The 13,321-nt window shown below is 43.3% G+C and overlaps 1 protein-coding gene across 3 annotated transcripts in view; it reads right to left on the bottom strand.

Annotated features, from left to right (window-relative positions):
• Positions 1-3,082: 3,082 nt before the first annotated feature.
• INPP5F (inositol polyphosphate-5-phosphatase F) overlaps positions 3,083-13,321 on the bottom strand; it is a 43,022-nt gene continuing 32,783 nt past the window's right edge. For all 3 annotated transcript variants that reach the window (XM_027705627.1, XM_027705625.1, XM_027705628.1), the window contains exons 13-20: positions 12,182-12,310; positions 10,399-10,516; positions 9,742-9,940; positions 8,705-8,776; positions 8,536-8,609; positions 7,212-7,340; positions 6,380-6,467; positions 3,083-5,686 (exon numbers count right to left, since the gene is read on the bottom strand). In XM_027705627.1, coding sequence (XP_027561428.1) covers positions 4,552-5,686; positions 6,380-6,467; positions 7,212-7,340; positions 8,536-8,609; positions 8,705-8,776; positions 9,742-9,940; positions 10,399-10,516; positions 12,182-12,310 — 1,944 coding nt within the window. In that variant the 3' untranslated portion in view covers positions 3,083-4,551. The remainder of the gene's footprint in view (positions 5,687-6,379; positions 6,468-7,211; positions 7,341-8,535; positions 8,610-8,704; positions 8,777-9,741; positions 9,941-10,398; positions 10,517-12,181; positions 12,311-13,321) is intronic.

Consider the following 13,321-nt stretch of genomic DNA (forward strand, 5'->3'; position numbering starts at 1 on the left):
AGAGATTTGTTTGGTTTTTCTCTGTAAATAGTTGTCTGGCTTTGTAGGGCCAATAAAAACACATGTGAACACGTACTAAGCCAGATAAAATGTAGACTTGAAATTAGGACTCCTTAGTTTTGATCTTAAGAAATGGTTGTGTCTGTCTGGAAGACACCACAGACCCCAGAAGAAACAGGAAGCTTGCAAGAATTCTTCTGGTAACTGCTCATTAAAGACAGATTGAAACAAGAATCAGCTCTGACTTCATTTGTGTAGGTTTGTTTCAAATTGCAAAATGTCCCAGAAGTAAACCATAATATTAAATATGCCTTTATTTACTAACTTTGCATTGTTTGGGTTTGGGGCTGTGTTGGTTTGTCCCCCCTGGCACTGACCAAGCCCCTCCTGTGTCTGTGCTCCCCCAGGTTCCTGTCGCTCAGCGCGGGGCAGACGACGCTGTCCAGGGAGAGGTGGCTGAGAGCAAAACAACTGGAGGCACAACGCAAAGCCAGGCTGCAGCAGCAGAAATGTGTCAACGGCAACGAACTTTAACACCTTGAAAATTGGTCTAATCCCTAGATGGAACCCCTACTAAGATTGGAATATTGTTTATACCAGTTTTTGTAGATAATTTATACCAAAAAGTTATGGATATTTACCCTCGCAGCCTGAACACGCTTAACTCTGTTCAGCCACTTCAACATATTTTATGGAATTTTTTTGGACCCTGTTTTGTAATTGAAAATTGGTAACAATGAGCAAATTGTTTGATATTAAACTTTAATACTGAAGTTGCATAAACTTATTTCCTTTCATAACAAGAAAATTTAAACCCCGAGCCCTTGGTACCCAGCCGTGCTGGGCTTTGTTCTGGGATACATTTGTGCTCTAATTCCTGAAAGGTGGAATTCTGAGGCTCAGAGCTCTCAGCTGGCCAGCAGCTGCAGCTGAAGGAGGTGCTGATTTCAGCACGGAGCTGTGAGCTGAGGCAGCACAATGCTGATCCCACTGTGGGATAAAGAAGTGATTCGATCTCACCCATGCCCAGGTTAGGTATGAAATACATCTTTATTGTGCTTAGAGCAGGACAGGACTAGCTTCTCAAATATCTCTAATGAGATTTGTTCTGGCACAACTTCTTAAAAAAAACCTCACACATCCTTGTACAAAACATACTTTACTTTACTTTTCCAGCAGCAGCACTGCAGTGTGTTTAAAGGGTTTCAATAATAGCACTGAAGCATTGAGAATGGTCTCTCCACACCTTATTCCTGTACACTTTGAGCTGGTGTTCAGGGGCCGTGCTGCCCTAGAGGGGACTTGCAGAACTGGTTTAACAAGGGTGGTTTAAGTAGTGAAGTGTTAAACCAGCACAGAGCTGGGAGATATATTGGAGTAAGTAGTGCTGCCTGTGTGGAGACAGCCTGCAGGAGTCCAGGATGGAGCCACTTCTAGATTTTGCTTCAGTTAATTTTTTTCTCAACAAGAAAAAAGGCTCCTGCCAAATTTCCATTAAGCTCAGACCACCTTTACTTGGGGTTTTGCATGACTGAGATCATGTGAACAGGAAGCCCCATTTTTGCTGCTTTTTTCCTATTCTAATTATGATGGTTTTGCTGTACAGCCAATCTGGATATTTTGTCTCTGCACAGTGAAACATAGTATTTGTGTATCCTAAGCTTGAGCCCTTTCAAAACACTTACTTAAAGCTTATTTCTTTTTTTTTTTTAATCGCTAAATGAATATTCATGGTTTCATCTGCCTTGTACTGTGAAGTGAAGCAACTGAACAAATACAGGAAGGAAATGAAATCTCTCTTCAAAAGGCAGCAGGGCTGGAATGCAGAGTTGCAAAATTGGGTTAGAGGATGGTTTTGTGCATGTTGCCATCTCCAGTATTCCATAGGTAAGTAGTGGATAGTTCATAAGCTGGAAGGACATTTTGCTGGAGAGGGATTGTGACAGGACAGGGACGAATGGCTTTAAACTCACAGAGGGCAGGTTTAGGTTGGATTTTAGGAAGGAATTCTCCCCTGTGAGGGTGGGGAGGCCCTGGCACAGGTTGCCCAGAGAAGCTGTGGCTGCCCCATCCCTGGAAGTGTCCAAGGCCAGGTTGGATGGGGCTTGGAGCAACCTGGGCTGGTGGAAGGTGTCCCTGCCCATGACAGGGGGTGGAACTGGATGATCTTTGAAGTCCCTTCCAACCCTTCAGTGATTCTGTGACATGACACTTTTGGATCAACAGGCAATGACCCAATACAGCAGCTCAGGAATTCTTTCCCAAGCTATGCCCTGGACTGTTGGCTAAGCCATATTTTTTTGAATACAAGAGGGACTTTAGAGCTATCAGCTGCTTTGCCCTACAGGACTGTGTTAAAAGTCCCCATGGATTTGTAGGGACTGGTTTCTCTCCTACCTAAATAACAGCAAAGCCTTTGCAATTTCCTCTCCCTGTACAGAACCTTTACAAGTACCAAGGCTGAGGCATTTTCTAAGGAGTCCCCTCCCCAGGAGGGTCCCTCTGAACTCTGGACACACTTGGACCACAGGGGTGGCTGAGAACAAGAAGAGGTTGCCCAGAGAGGGTTCAAATCTCCATCCTTGGAGGCTGAAGGTAGGGGGAGATGAGGGTTGGTCTCTTCTCCCAAGGAACAGGAAATAGAACAAGGAAATGGGCCCAAGTTGCACCACGTGGGGTTTAGATTGGATATAAGGAAAAATTTCTTCACCAAGAGGGCTGTCAAACAATGGGCAGCTGCTCAGAGTCCCCATCCCTGGAGGGAGTTCAAAGCCCTGTGGATGTGGCACTTGGGGCCAGGGGTTAGTGATGGGCTTGGCAGTGCTGGAGAACAGTGGGACTCATCTTGGGGGTCTTTTCTAACTGATCCTGTGCTACCCCAAACCCACCTGGACATGGTTATGGGCAACCAGCTCCAGATGGTCCTGCTTGAGCAGGGGGATGAGGAGCCCCAGCACTCCCAACTGCAGCCATTCTGTGACTCCTAACCCAGAGAAAGCCCAAAAAAACCACCCACCTTTGAAACAAACTCCCACAGCCCTGGAGCACCACCTCCCTTAACATCACATACCAAAACCGTCCCTTGATTCCACTTTTTTTATTAAAATATCTCATGTATATTGCTCACATTAAAATACAGCAGTAGTTTAAGTTTAAATATCGCCACAAGTATAGACACTCAAAAAAAAAAAAAACCAACCCAAACCCACATCACTTTTTAATAAAATAAATAAATCAAATTTGTTTATCAAAGTTTCAGACTGTCAGGGTTAGATGATAAAGTCGTTTCAGACACACTACAAGACACAGAACTAGCCCACCCCCAGGACAGGAGGCTGTGGGGACACCACGTGCAGATTATCTACAGCACAGGGATGAGACACGGAGGCACTGGGGCTGCCAGGGTGGTTATAGCACAAACCACAGCACAGGAAGGTCCTGCCTTACAGCAGCTCTTGGAGCATGTCCTAGACTAGCATGGCATGGCAAGGCAATTCTGGGAAAGAGCATTTAGATGGGTTTTGACACACGGAGAGAAGGGGAGTTTTTATCCCAGCGTGAGTTGATGCTTAGCTTTATCCTGCAAAGCTGGAGGAGGGAATGAATTTGGTCTTGATTAGATGCTCACAACTAACACTGATCTTAGGGAGCAGTACCCTGGCCTTCTCCTTTAGGTCTTGTCTGGACTTGGCAGTTAGAATAGCTTCAAAAGAGTCATAGCACAGAGGGACACAAGGCCTGACGGGGAGGGATCTTGTCTTGCTTTACACAGACACAAAAAATTAGAGCAAACTGGCAGAGTTTGGAATTCAGAAAAAAGGAAATAATTGCTTTAACATGGGCAAAACAGCTCAAGGGCATTTGCTTCATTTCCCCTCACCTCAAGGGAGGAAAAAAAACCCAATCTACAGAAGAAATCTGCACTGCAGGATCACGGATAGTTCAGATTGGGTCTTTAATGAAAGTGTTCCAGGATGTGTGAAAAGAAAAGGATAGCAAAGAAATCTCACTTCCTCGTTAAAGTATTTAAATTCAACAAAAACTCATCAGTTCCCATTGTAGAGGCACAGTTCAGAGAAAGCTGCATCTAAAACCTCAGTGAAAACAAGTAAAAACTCTAGTCCAAAAATAAATAAAATGTCATTTCCCGGTAGGTTATTTTGCTGGTGTAGTGCAAGGTAAGTAAGGTCAGAGAAGTGCAGTATCACCTTTGTAGTATAAATACTTTCTACATAATTCAGAAGAGCTACAAAATTAGTCTCCAAAAAAAATAACTGTGCAACACATGTAAGATAGACAGCATGCTTCTTGGGTCCCAGTGTCTAAGCTACCTGTTTAAATATGGGGTTTACAGTGTGTCTCACCTCGTGAGGGAATTCTGAAGCTTGGTCAGAACCAAATTCATTTGCACCTCTCATTGCCTGTAAACAAGTTACCTCTTGTGGATCCCAGTATCCAGTAGCTGTTCATGCCACAGTGAGTCCTGATATCATTTTTTTTTTAGTACTTTATTAAGAGCCACAACCAGAAGAACACTTCCTGAATCAGCGACTAGATCTGAATTATCCGCGTCTGGCACTGCGTAAACATTTCCCTCAGTTCTTTTTGTTTGATTTCATTTAAAGCTTCTGGTTCTGCAGGGCTCTTCTGCACCTTTGCCACAGCAAAGTTAATCCCTTGAGTCAATCCTGCCTGGGTGATGTTTGCAACCTGGACCATGGAGCTGCGGATTTTAGCGAAGGGAGACACGGCTCTGCTGCCGCCGCCGTCGGCGGGAGAGGGAGTCGTGTGGAGTCCTGGCTCGGGGTTCCCAGACACAGAGCCAGGGCTTTTATGGGATTTACTGAAGTCAGTCCCACCAACAGCCAAGAGCTGAGGATTTGGCTCAGAAGACGGGACATCCAGCTTGGAGGGCCTGGAAGGAACATCTCCCACGGGTTCTGCCCTGGTCTGTGCGGCCTCGGCCGCGTCACTGCTGGTTCGGGTCGCTGGGGGATGGAGCTCCTGAGGACCAACCTCGGCCTCCAGAACATCCGAGCCCTTGCTCTGGGCATCCTGCACAAACCTCTGGCAGTACACATCCATGGGCTTGGCAAACTCCATGTCTGAGCTGTCAGCAGAAGGCATGGCAATGTCCTCGCCGTCGGAGCGGCCGGCCTGGGAGTCCCGGCCGTCGGAGGGGACGGGAATGCTGACGCTCATGTCCGTGCTGCTCAGGGACTGCGAGCGGCTGCCCAGGCGCGGGGCAGAGGCGATGATGCCACAGCTGGGAAGCACATAGTCCGTGGGGCCCATGTTCTCCAGGGAGTCCGTCAGCTGGGTGTCCTCGTCCGATTTGGAATTAGTCAGGAAGTCGTCGGAATGGAACGAGTCATTATCCGATCCTTCCGTGTCAGATTCACTTTGGGCTTTGGGATCTGCCGCCGGATTCTCCAGAGTTTCCAGGCTGCTGTCCGATTTCCAAAGATTCACTTTAAGGTTTGGCTTTAAAAAATTGACCTTCACTTCGGGTTTAGCAAAGCTGCCCAGCTTCCGAAGGTTGCTCATGTTCACGTTGGATTTGGTTTGCTTCACCTTCTGATTGAGGGAGGAGAACTTGCTGAGCAAATAATTCTTGCCCTGGGCCAGGGAGCCTCTGTTCTGAGACCGAATGCCAATGATGTCCTCGTGAGGTTTACTGCTCCTCCTGCAAGAGACAAATAAATCCCTAATGTACAACCAAAGCAGTCTTTTTTAATAAACAAGTATTGACTGTCTTCCAGTCTATTTCCATTTAGTTACTAGGTTATTCTTTCCTCCCATAAATAAATGAAGTTAAACCTTTCCTTACATAATATTGTACCCATATAAGCTAATCAAGGAGGGTTGATACAGAACAGTAACCAAAGAAGGAACAGCCAGTTTCTGCAGGCACTTTAACTTTGGAAGAAAATAGATTTGAATTTCTCATTTGTGTAACCCTGACTTTGTGTACACTGTATTCAGTAGCCAGATTTAGCAAATATTCCCTCTGGAATACCTGTAAAAAATAACAGGATTTTCTGGCTACGCTTTCTGCTCAGCTGGGAGAAGAAGCTGAAATAGTACCACAATAACCCAGTGCAGAAAAAGAGTTATTGAAATGTCTGCCTGAATTGTTTTTGCTTGACAAAGTACAGCTGTGCTACACAACACATTTTCTAGCAGTTCCTACAGTCTGAACTGCAAGTGTCCAAAATAATGCAAGAGATGGCACTTGAACTGGTAAAACAGGACCATCCTCTTCCTTCTACCCCATTGTCCTTTGTAAAGGACATTTCTTTCAGGCATCACATGATGTGCTTTGCCCCTGAGAAGAGCAGGAGTGGATACAGAACGTCCCCATCCTTTATGGACTCACCTTTCCAGCTTTTTCTCAATGATGGGCACATCCAATCCCATTGCCTGCTTTGTGATCCTCAGCATCTCTGCAATGCACTGAAGAGTGTCTGAAATCCAAGCAGCAGCCTGTCAGACCCTTCAAAACACCCCTAAAAATCCCATATTCCACAATCTACAAAGAAATAAGTCTGATTTTAACATAATTAAGTTTGTTTGGGGGTTGGGTTTTTTTTCTTTCACCCTACAAGTTGCAGTTCAGATTTCAAGTTTACAAATAAGCTTAAAGAATAGACTCTCCTTGATCCCTAAATACTTGGTTCTTAGTGAATCACTGGCACACTGCTTCATTTGTGAGAAGAAAAGCAATTATATTTATTCTAATCCCTGTTGACAAAACTCAGTGCTCCAGGTAAGAAGTGATATTTTTCCCTTTATTAGTGTTCATTTAATTTAGTTAAACAACAAGCAAGAATGTTTCCAGACACTGATTTCACTAAAAAAAAAAAACAATTTCTTCAGCTCTTTTAGGAGCTAATTTTAACTTCATTTTTTAAGGTTTTGGAGCAGTAAAGACCTGGACAGGGAAATGTCTCTAGTTCTAGAGAGGCATGTTGCTTTAAAGCTGCATTTGGAACTTATTTTTCTTTCTATTAAAACAGTAACATCCACATGTTCACCCAGGAAACCACACAGAGGGTTTTTTATGGTTCCCCACCCTGCACAACTGGATTATATCAGAATAACTTCTGAAGAAGGACAAGTTTTGAGAGCCATGGAACAAGTGTTTCCCAGATAAACAGCGGGATACCAAATATACTTTTATGCCTAAAGCTTTTCCATACGAAACAAACCTTTTCCATCTTCTTCTGGGTTTCTCACCACAGCTCTGAGGGTGTGAAAATACCCACTCAGCTCTTTGTACTTGTAATGCAGCCTCATGCAGGAGAACTTGGGTTTGCCAAAGAGAGTAGGCTCAGGCCCTGAGAGAAAAATCAGGTTAGAAATCTTTAACCAACCACTAAAGAGAAGCTGCAGAGACTCCACCTAAATACATGTACCTGTTGACAGCCTTTGGCAGCATAAAAAGCTTCATGTTTTCTTTAGACACTTGAAATGACAGATTTTCACAATAACTAAACAATCAATTACTTAAGAAAAGCAATTAGACTCCCTGTATGTCTGGTATCATCCAGCCTGATGGTTTACAACAAATAGAAGTTTTACACCTTCTACATCCTGCAGTTTTTTAGGGAATGCTCTTGCAAGGATTGAAGGGAAAGCTCATCCATTTCTACCAGGTGGATGCAATGAAGTTTTCAGTTCTCTTCAGTGCACTGCTTATATCTACAGCAACAAACAAGTGGCAAATGAAGATGTTTCAACTCTACATCATGTTTCTGTACATCAGGATATGTTACAAATCTCCACAGTGCTGTGCAAGAAGAGACCTTGCCACTGAATTTTTAGAAATTGCACAGACACAGGGAAAGTTGCAGTCAGGAGATGATGAAATCACTGGTTCTTGTGTAATGGAGGGTTAAACTCTAGCAGAGGGGCACAAAATTTCCCTCCCTTCTCTCTCTTCCCTCTCTTTTTCATCTGCAAAAAAGTCAAAGCCATCACATCTTCAATGCTTTCAGCAGCAGCTGCTGGATTTAGCCTGCAGCTGGTACATTCTATAGCCAAGTTAAATGAGCATAACAAGGTGATTTTGTAACAGCATGTTTATCATCAAGCCTCGAGAAAGAAGCCTTAAAAAGCTATGAAGCAGATTTAAAGTGCAATTCCCAGCCAGGTGCTGCTTTTGGATCAAAGAAAGAGAGCAGTGAATGCACAAACCTGTGACTCATTACAGAAGTTGATCAAGTTGTTTGATAAATAATGAAATTGGTTTTGATGATTCCCTGGTTCTTTTAAGAGTTTGAAAGAGGGAAAACTTTCAAACCCCAGCAGTGATCAAAGTTTCCATTTCAAACAGCAGCAAAAGCCAGGCCTGGGAGGGAACAGATAATTCTGGCATCTGTTAGGAGCAAGAAAGTCCAGTCATGGTGAACTGCTCAGGATTTATGCCCCATATCCAGGCTTGCTGCTTCAATCCACCTGCAGGATGCTTTGAGGAGGGCTCAGCTATTGTCAAGAGCATCCAAAAAAGATACAGGGTGATTATTTTCTTACCTATTTCTATTTTTTCCAGAGCTTCAAGACCTAACCTTTGGTACTGATTCACCTTGTCCACTTCATCGTCATAACTAGGAGAAAAGAAACAGAATTTAATGCTTCCTACTGATCTAAATCAAAGCTCCTAGAACTAAACTACACATAGTAAGAGAAAGCAGTGACTTACTAGGCCACATAGTAGGCAGAGTTGGAAAGTAACAGCAGAACATCCACGTCCCTGTGAGTGGCATCAATGAGACTGAGGAGAGGGAAGAAAAATAAATACAAGGGAGAAGGTTTTATTTGCAGAGCTGTAACCCCTGCCCAGTGTATTTTGGGGACACTCTTTTAGAATTCAACACATGTTACAACAAGAAGTTTGGATTATGGCCCATTATCTTGTGTGGTGCTGCTGCCTGACCAGAGTCCCTGAAAAACCCACTCAGGTGGGTCAAACTTCCCAAGCCACAGTGTGATCACCTACAATAAGTGGATCCATGTAAGCAACACTCTCTCCCAAACCTGAAGCTGCCTAATAGCTCAAATAGGTCAGCAGAAGGTCCAAAAATAAACAGAAAACCCTCAATCTATTAAAAATGCCAGCAGACAAATGGAAAAATACCTCAGACTCAGTGCAGGTGATGAGTCTGTGCCCTGAATAGCTGTCACAACAACCTGCTCTGCTATTTTTAGATGCTGAAGTTTAACCTGCAGAGGATCTCACCACTATTTTTCTTTTACAAGCTAATGAACTCTGAACTTGATAAGGAGGGGAGTTAGTTCATGCCCACTACTTTTCACAAAGAGAAATCTAGACTTTCCTGTGCTGACTCATTCCCCAAGAATTTAATCTGGCTCCAAAGTCAAGTCACACTTTCCCTATAAAGCAATAAGGACCAACAGCTCCTCAAACAGCCCCTTCTAGAACTGGGGGTGGTTGGAAGTTCTCTCTGTGGTACCCCCCAATTTTGGCAACATGAACTGACTGAAGGCATTTCCAGGTGATGTTTCAAAGGGGCACCGTTTTTGTGGCACTTTGGGAAAAGCACACGTTTAGAGGACCTTTTCTTTTCCAATTGCAAGTATTCAAACCCTTCAAGGACTCCTGTCATCCTGTGGAACTGTCCACTTGTGCTCTGTCAGCCCAGCCACCAGAATCATTTCCCATGAGCAGCAAGAGGCAGGTCAGAGCAGCAGCTGAGCAATTCTGCCTGTCCAACACACCTTGGGTCACAGTCAATCAGTGCCCAACCTCCGTGGAATTTTTCATCGTCTGGCAGGAGCAGCTTCATGTAGCTCTGCAGCAGCTGGCTGATCAGCTCCTGGTGGCTCCTCAGGCTCTCCTTGTGCAGGGCTTCGTGTTCCTTCTCTTTGGTAAATATGGAGTACAGATCCTCTGTGACAGGGATGCCCTGCATCAAATCTACATGAAAGCCAAAAAACACCAAACAAGAAAGAAAGTTAAGAGTGATAGACAGCAAATTCCTTCCCAATGTTTCATATTTACTGATGTTCTTGGTGGTCTTTCTGAATATAATGTTGCCTTAGTAGGTATTACACTGCTTTCAGTGAAAAATGTTTTAAGAGACACCTGCTACATAAACTTAGCCTAAAAAAAGAGACACTACAAGACATTTAATGCTAAAACAAAGTCACACTGCATGCAAACCCTCTGAACTGAGTGTTGTTTGATCTCCAAATGGAGAATCACTGTTTCTTATGGTGTCCATCACACACACATGAACATTATCTACACCCAAGCTGCCTTTAAGCTTCAGGATGAAAAAAAAAATAAAAAATCAGTCAAAAGATAAAGCCAAGATGATTTTAATGAACTTTTCTAAATACCATAGTTCAGCTTAGTTGAAATTGTACTCTTACCTATGACTGCTTGCCTATAAGCATCCCTGAAACGATTCAAGTAGTATCTGTTGGCAGAATTAACTCCATCCTTCATCACCCCTGCCAGCTTCCTCTCCCCAGTCCTGGTGAAGTCCCCCTGTCACACAGAACATGCAGATCATGCACAGATGCACCTGGAGAGCAGCAGGCTCAGCTCAAAAAGCTTTGGCATTCTGAGGCTCAGAAACTATCCACAAGTAACTATTTCATAAAGAAGTTGAAAATACTGATTTTTCAAAGGGCATCTACTTCTGGCATTGACTCTGCAGAGAATCTTATGTGTTTAACAGATTCAGGATTCAATGGGAAACAGAAATTTGGACCTACATGCCAGCCAATATTAAAGTAGAACATTCAAGATGTCAGTCACTGTGATGTTTGAATACCTCAAAAAAACCCTTTATGTTTTGGCCTTTAACCCAAAGGAACACCACTGAAACAGGAGAGAAGACTGGAGCCTACTGAAAAATGATTTTCATCTTTTATGTTTTTGCTACCAGAACAAGACAAGCAGAACATCCTGAAGGAGAACAGGACATATCCTCACAACCTCAGAAACAAAAGCCAGTTTCTAGGCCACAGAAGGCTCAGAATTTGAATAAAAAGCTGTTTTGGTAGTTACAGTTCATTAGAGGATTCTATTTTCAGAGACACTCTGAGCACTGGCACAGAGCAGTTCTAAAAGCCACATCAACTACTCTGAAGAACATTTCAAGTGTGTTTCACTTCCAAATTGAAAGAAATACCACAATTAAAAAGAATTTAATTCATGAACCTCAATAGCAGAGAGAGAAATCTTCAAACAGAAGGCCTGAAAATCTAGATCTATAAATGGAGGTCTGTGCTTCAGATTTAAAGTTAAATATAAATAATGAAGACAAGCATGTCAGGCTGGATTTTACAATTTTCTAAACTAATCAAAGTTCAGTAGAGGTTTAAAGAGGGATCTCAGAAGCATTTCCACCATAATGATTTCTCTCATGCCACATACAAAGAATACTAAAATTTGTTCCACCAGTGACTAAACACACAGCAAGTACCTCAAATTCTGACTTTTCAAAGCAGCAGGAGTTAAAAATAAGAGTTTCATGCCTGATCTTGGTAAACAGACTGCATTCATAGAATCACAGAATCAGCTGGGTTGGAAGGGACCTCAGAGATCATCAAGTCCAACCCTTGATCCAACCCCGCTGTGGTTCCCAGCCCATGGCACTGATGCCACATCCAGTCTCTTCTTAAAAACCTCCAGGGAGGGAGAATCCACCACTTCCCTGGGCAGCCCATTCCAATGGCTGAGCACCCTCTCTGCAAAGAAATTCTTCCTAATTACAACTAATTAATTCTTTAGAAAGTATAAGTAATTAATATCACCCTGCTACCTGCACATCCTGATCTTCAGAGCCTCCAAGCATTTTTGAAGTACCGTAACTGCTTAGAAGTGCTAAAAGTGTAACTACAGCCATGCTAAAATTTAAATGGATGTCATGCTTAATATTTATCTTAAACTCTCAGCTCAGCTCTGCTTTGCTGCAGACATGAGGAGGATGCAGTTAAAACACAGCCAGCAGTGCCAGGGGACAGGGGGCAAGTGGAATTCTCTGGTTCGCGACACAAAACATTCTCCTACTCCGAGGCCTCTTCAAAACAAACCCATGCAGAATATTTGGCTTTATTACATAGACAAGGGTTTCCCAGTGCACATAAAACCTGTCACAGCCTCCTCATCATCATCATCAGGGCAGGAGGGTCCCTTCCCCGTTACCTTGAGGGCGGCGGTGCCGGCGTACTGCCGGCTGATGGCATCGCCGTTGTTGGCCCACATCACCTGGTAGATCCTGTTGCACTTCACGGGCAAAGGCTGCTCAGGGGGCATCACTCCCAGTTTTTTGAGCTGGAATTTGACATGTGTGTGTTAATAAAAAGTCTGAGATAAGGGTCGTTCTCTATGTCAGAACTCGATGAAAGGAATGGAAACGCTCGCCGAGCGTTTGGTTGTTAAACTTTGTGAGATCTGAAAAAGAGACTCGTTCTGCTGATTTGTCAGAGTAAATTAATTGTTAGCAATGAATCACTAATTCATTGCTAAGCATCATATCACTGGAGGCAGCATTAACATATTAATTATGAATGTAGGAGCCAATCATCAAAAAAAAATGAGCTGGAGTTACTGTAGATTGCTCAAGATACAGGAAATTTTTCAAAGGAGAACCATCAAAAGAACAGGCATCACAGAACTTTAACATGCAAAAACAAGTTAATATGTCTTCTGTTGCAAAGGCATTCATGACCTCAAGGGTCTGAAAATAAAAAACAGCTTCTTTTGTTGGTTTATTATTAATGCTTGCACATTTTGGACAGTTACTGTTTAACATTGATACTGAAAGTGAGATATCTTACTCTTCAGGACAACCAGTACTTCAGTTTCCCCAAGATAAAAGCCTTGGGTACAATATAAACTTTAGTCTTTTTGCAGACACTGAATTGGTAAAGCTGCACAGCCATAACTGCAATGCAGTCACTAATTTGGAATAACAGTAAGGGATAACTTGGAATAGATCACAGGCAAAAAATTTCCAACCAAAACCAAATGCTCAAGCACTCTTTGCAAGTCGGATGAAAATTGATACAAGGCTGTTCATTGACTTTGAAAGCCCTATAAAGTTTCCAGGGGAGATAAAGCAGGTGCTGTGGCTCCAAGGAAGAGCAAAGGTGAGGCACATGGAATACTCAGTCTCACACTCCATGTCATTCACCCTCCAAAGGTCAGGGCACTGCTCTGTCATGAATTGATTCCAAGGCACTTCAGCTACACCACCAGAATCATGCAGCACATCACCAATACTTCAGTGATCACTGAAGCCTCTTCACAACCATCTGTAACACTCTTGATTTTGAAAGGTTG

Source organism: Neopelma chrysocephalum, unplaced genomic scaffold (genome assembly GCF_003984885.1).
Source record: "Neopelma chrysocephalum unplaced genomic scaffold, ASM398488v2 Primary Assembly neopelma1_347, whole genome shotgun sequence".
Lineage (NCBI taxonomy): Eukaryota > Metazoa > Chordata > Aves > Passeriformes > Pipridae > Neopelma > Neopelma chrysocephalum.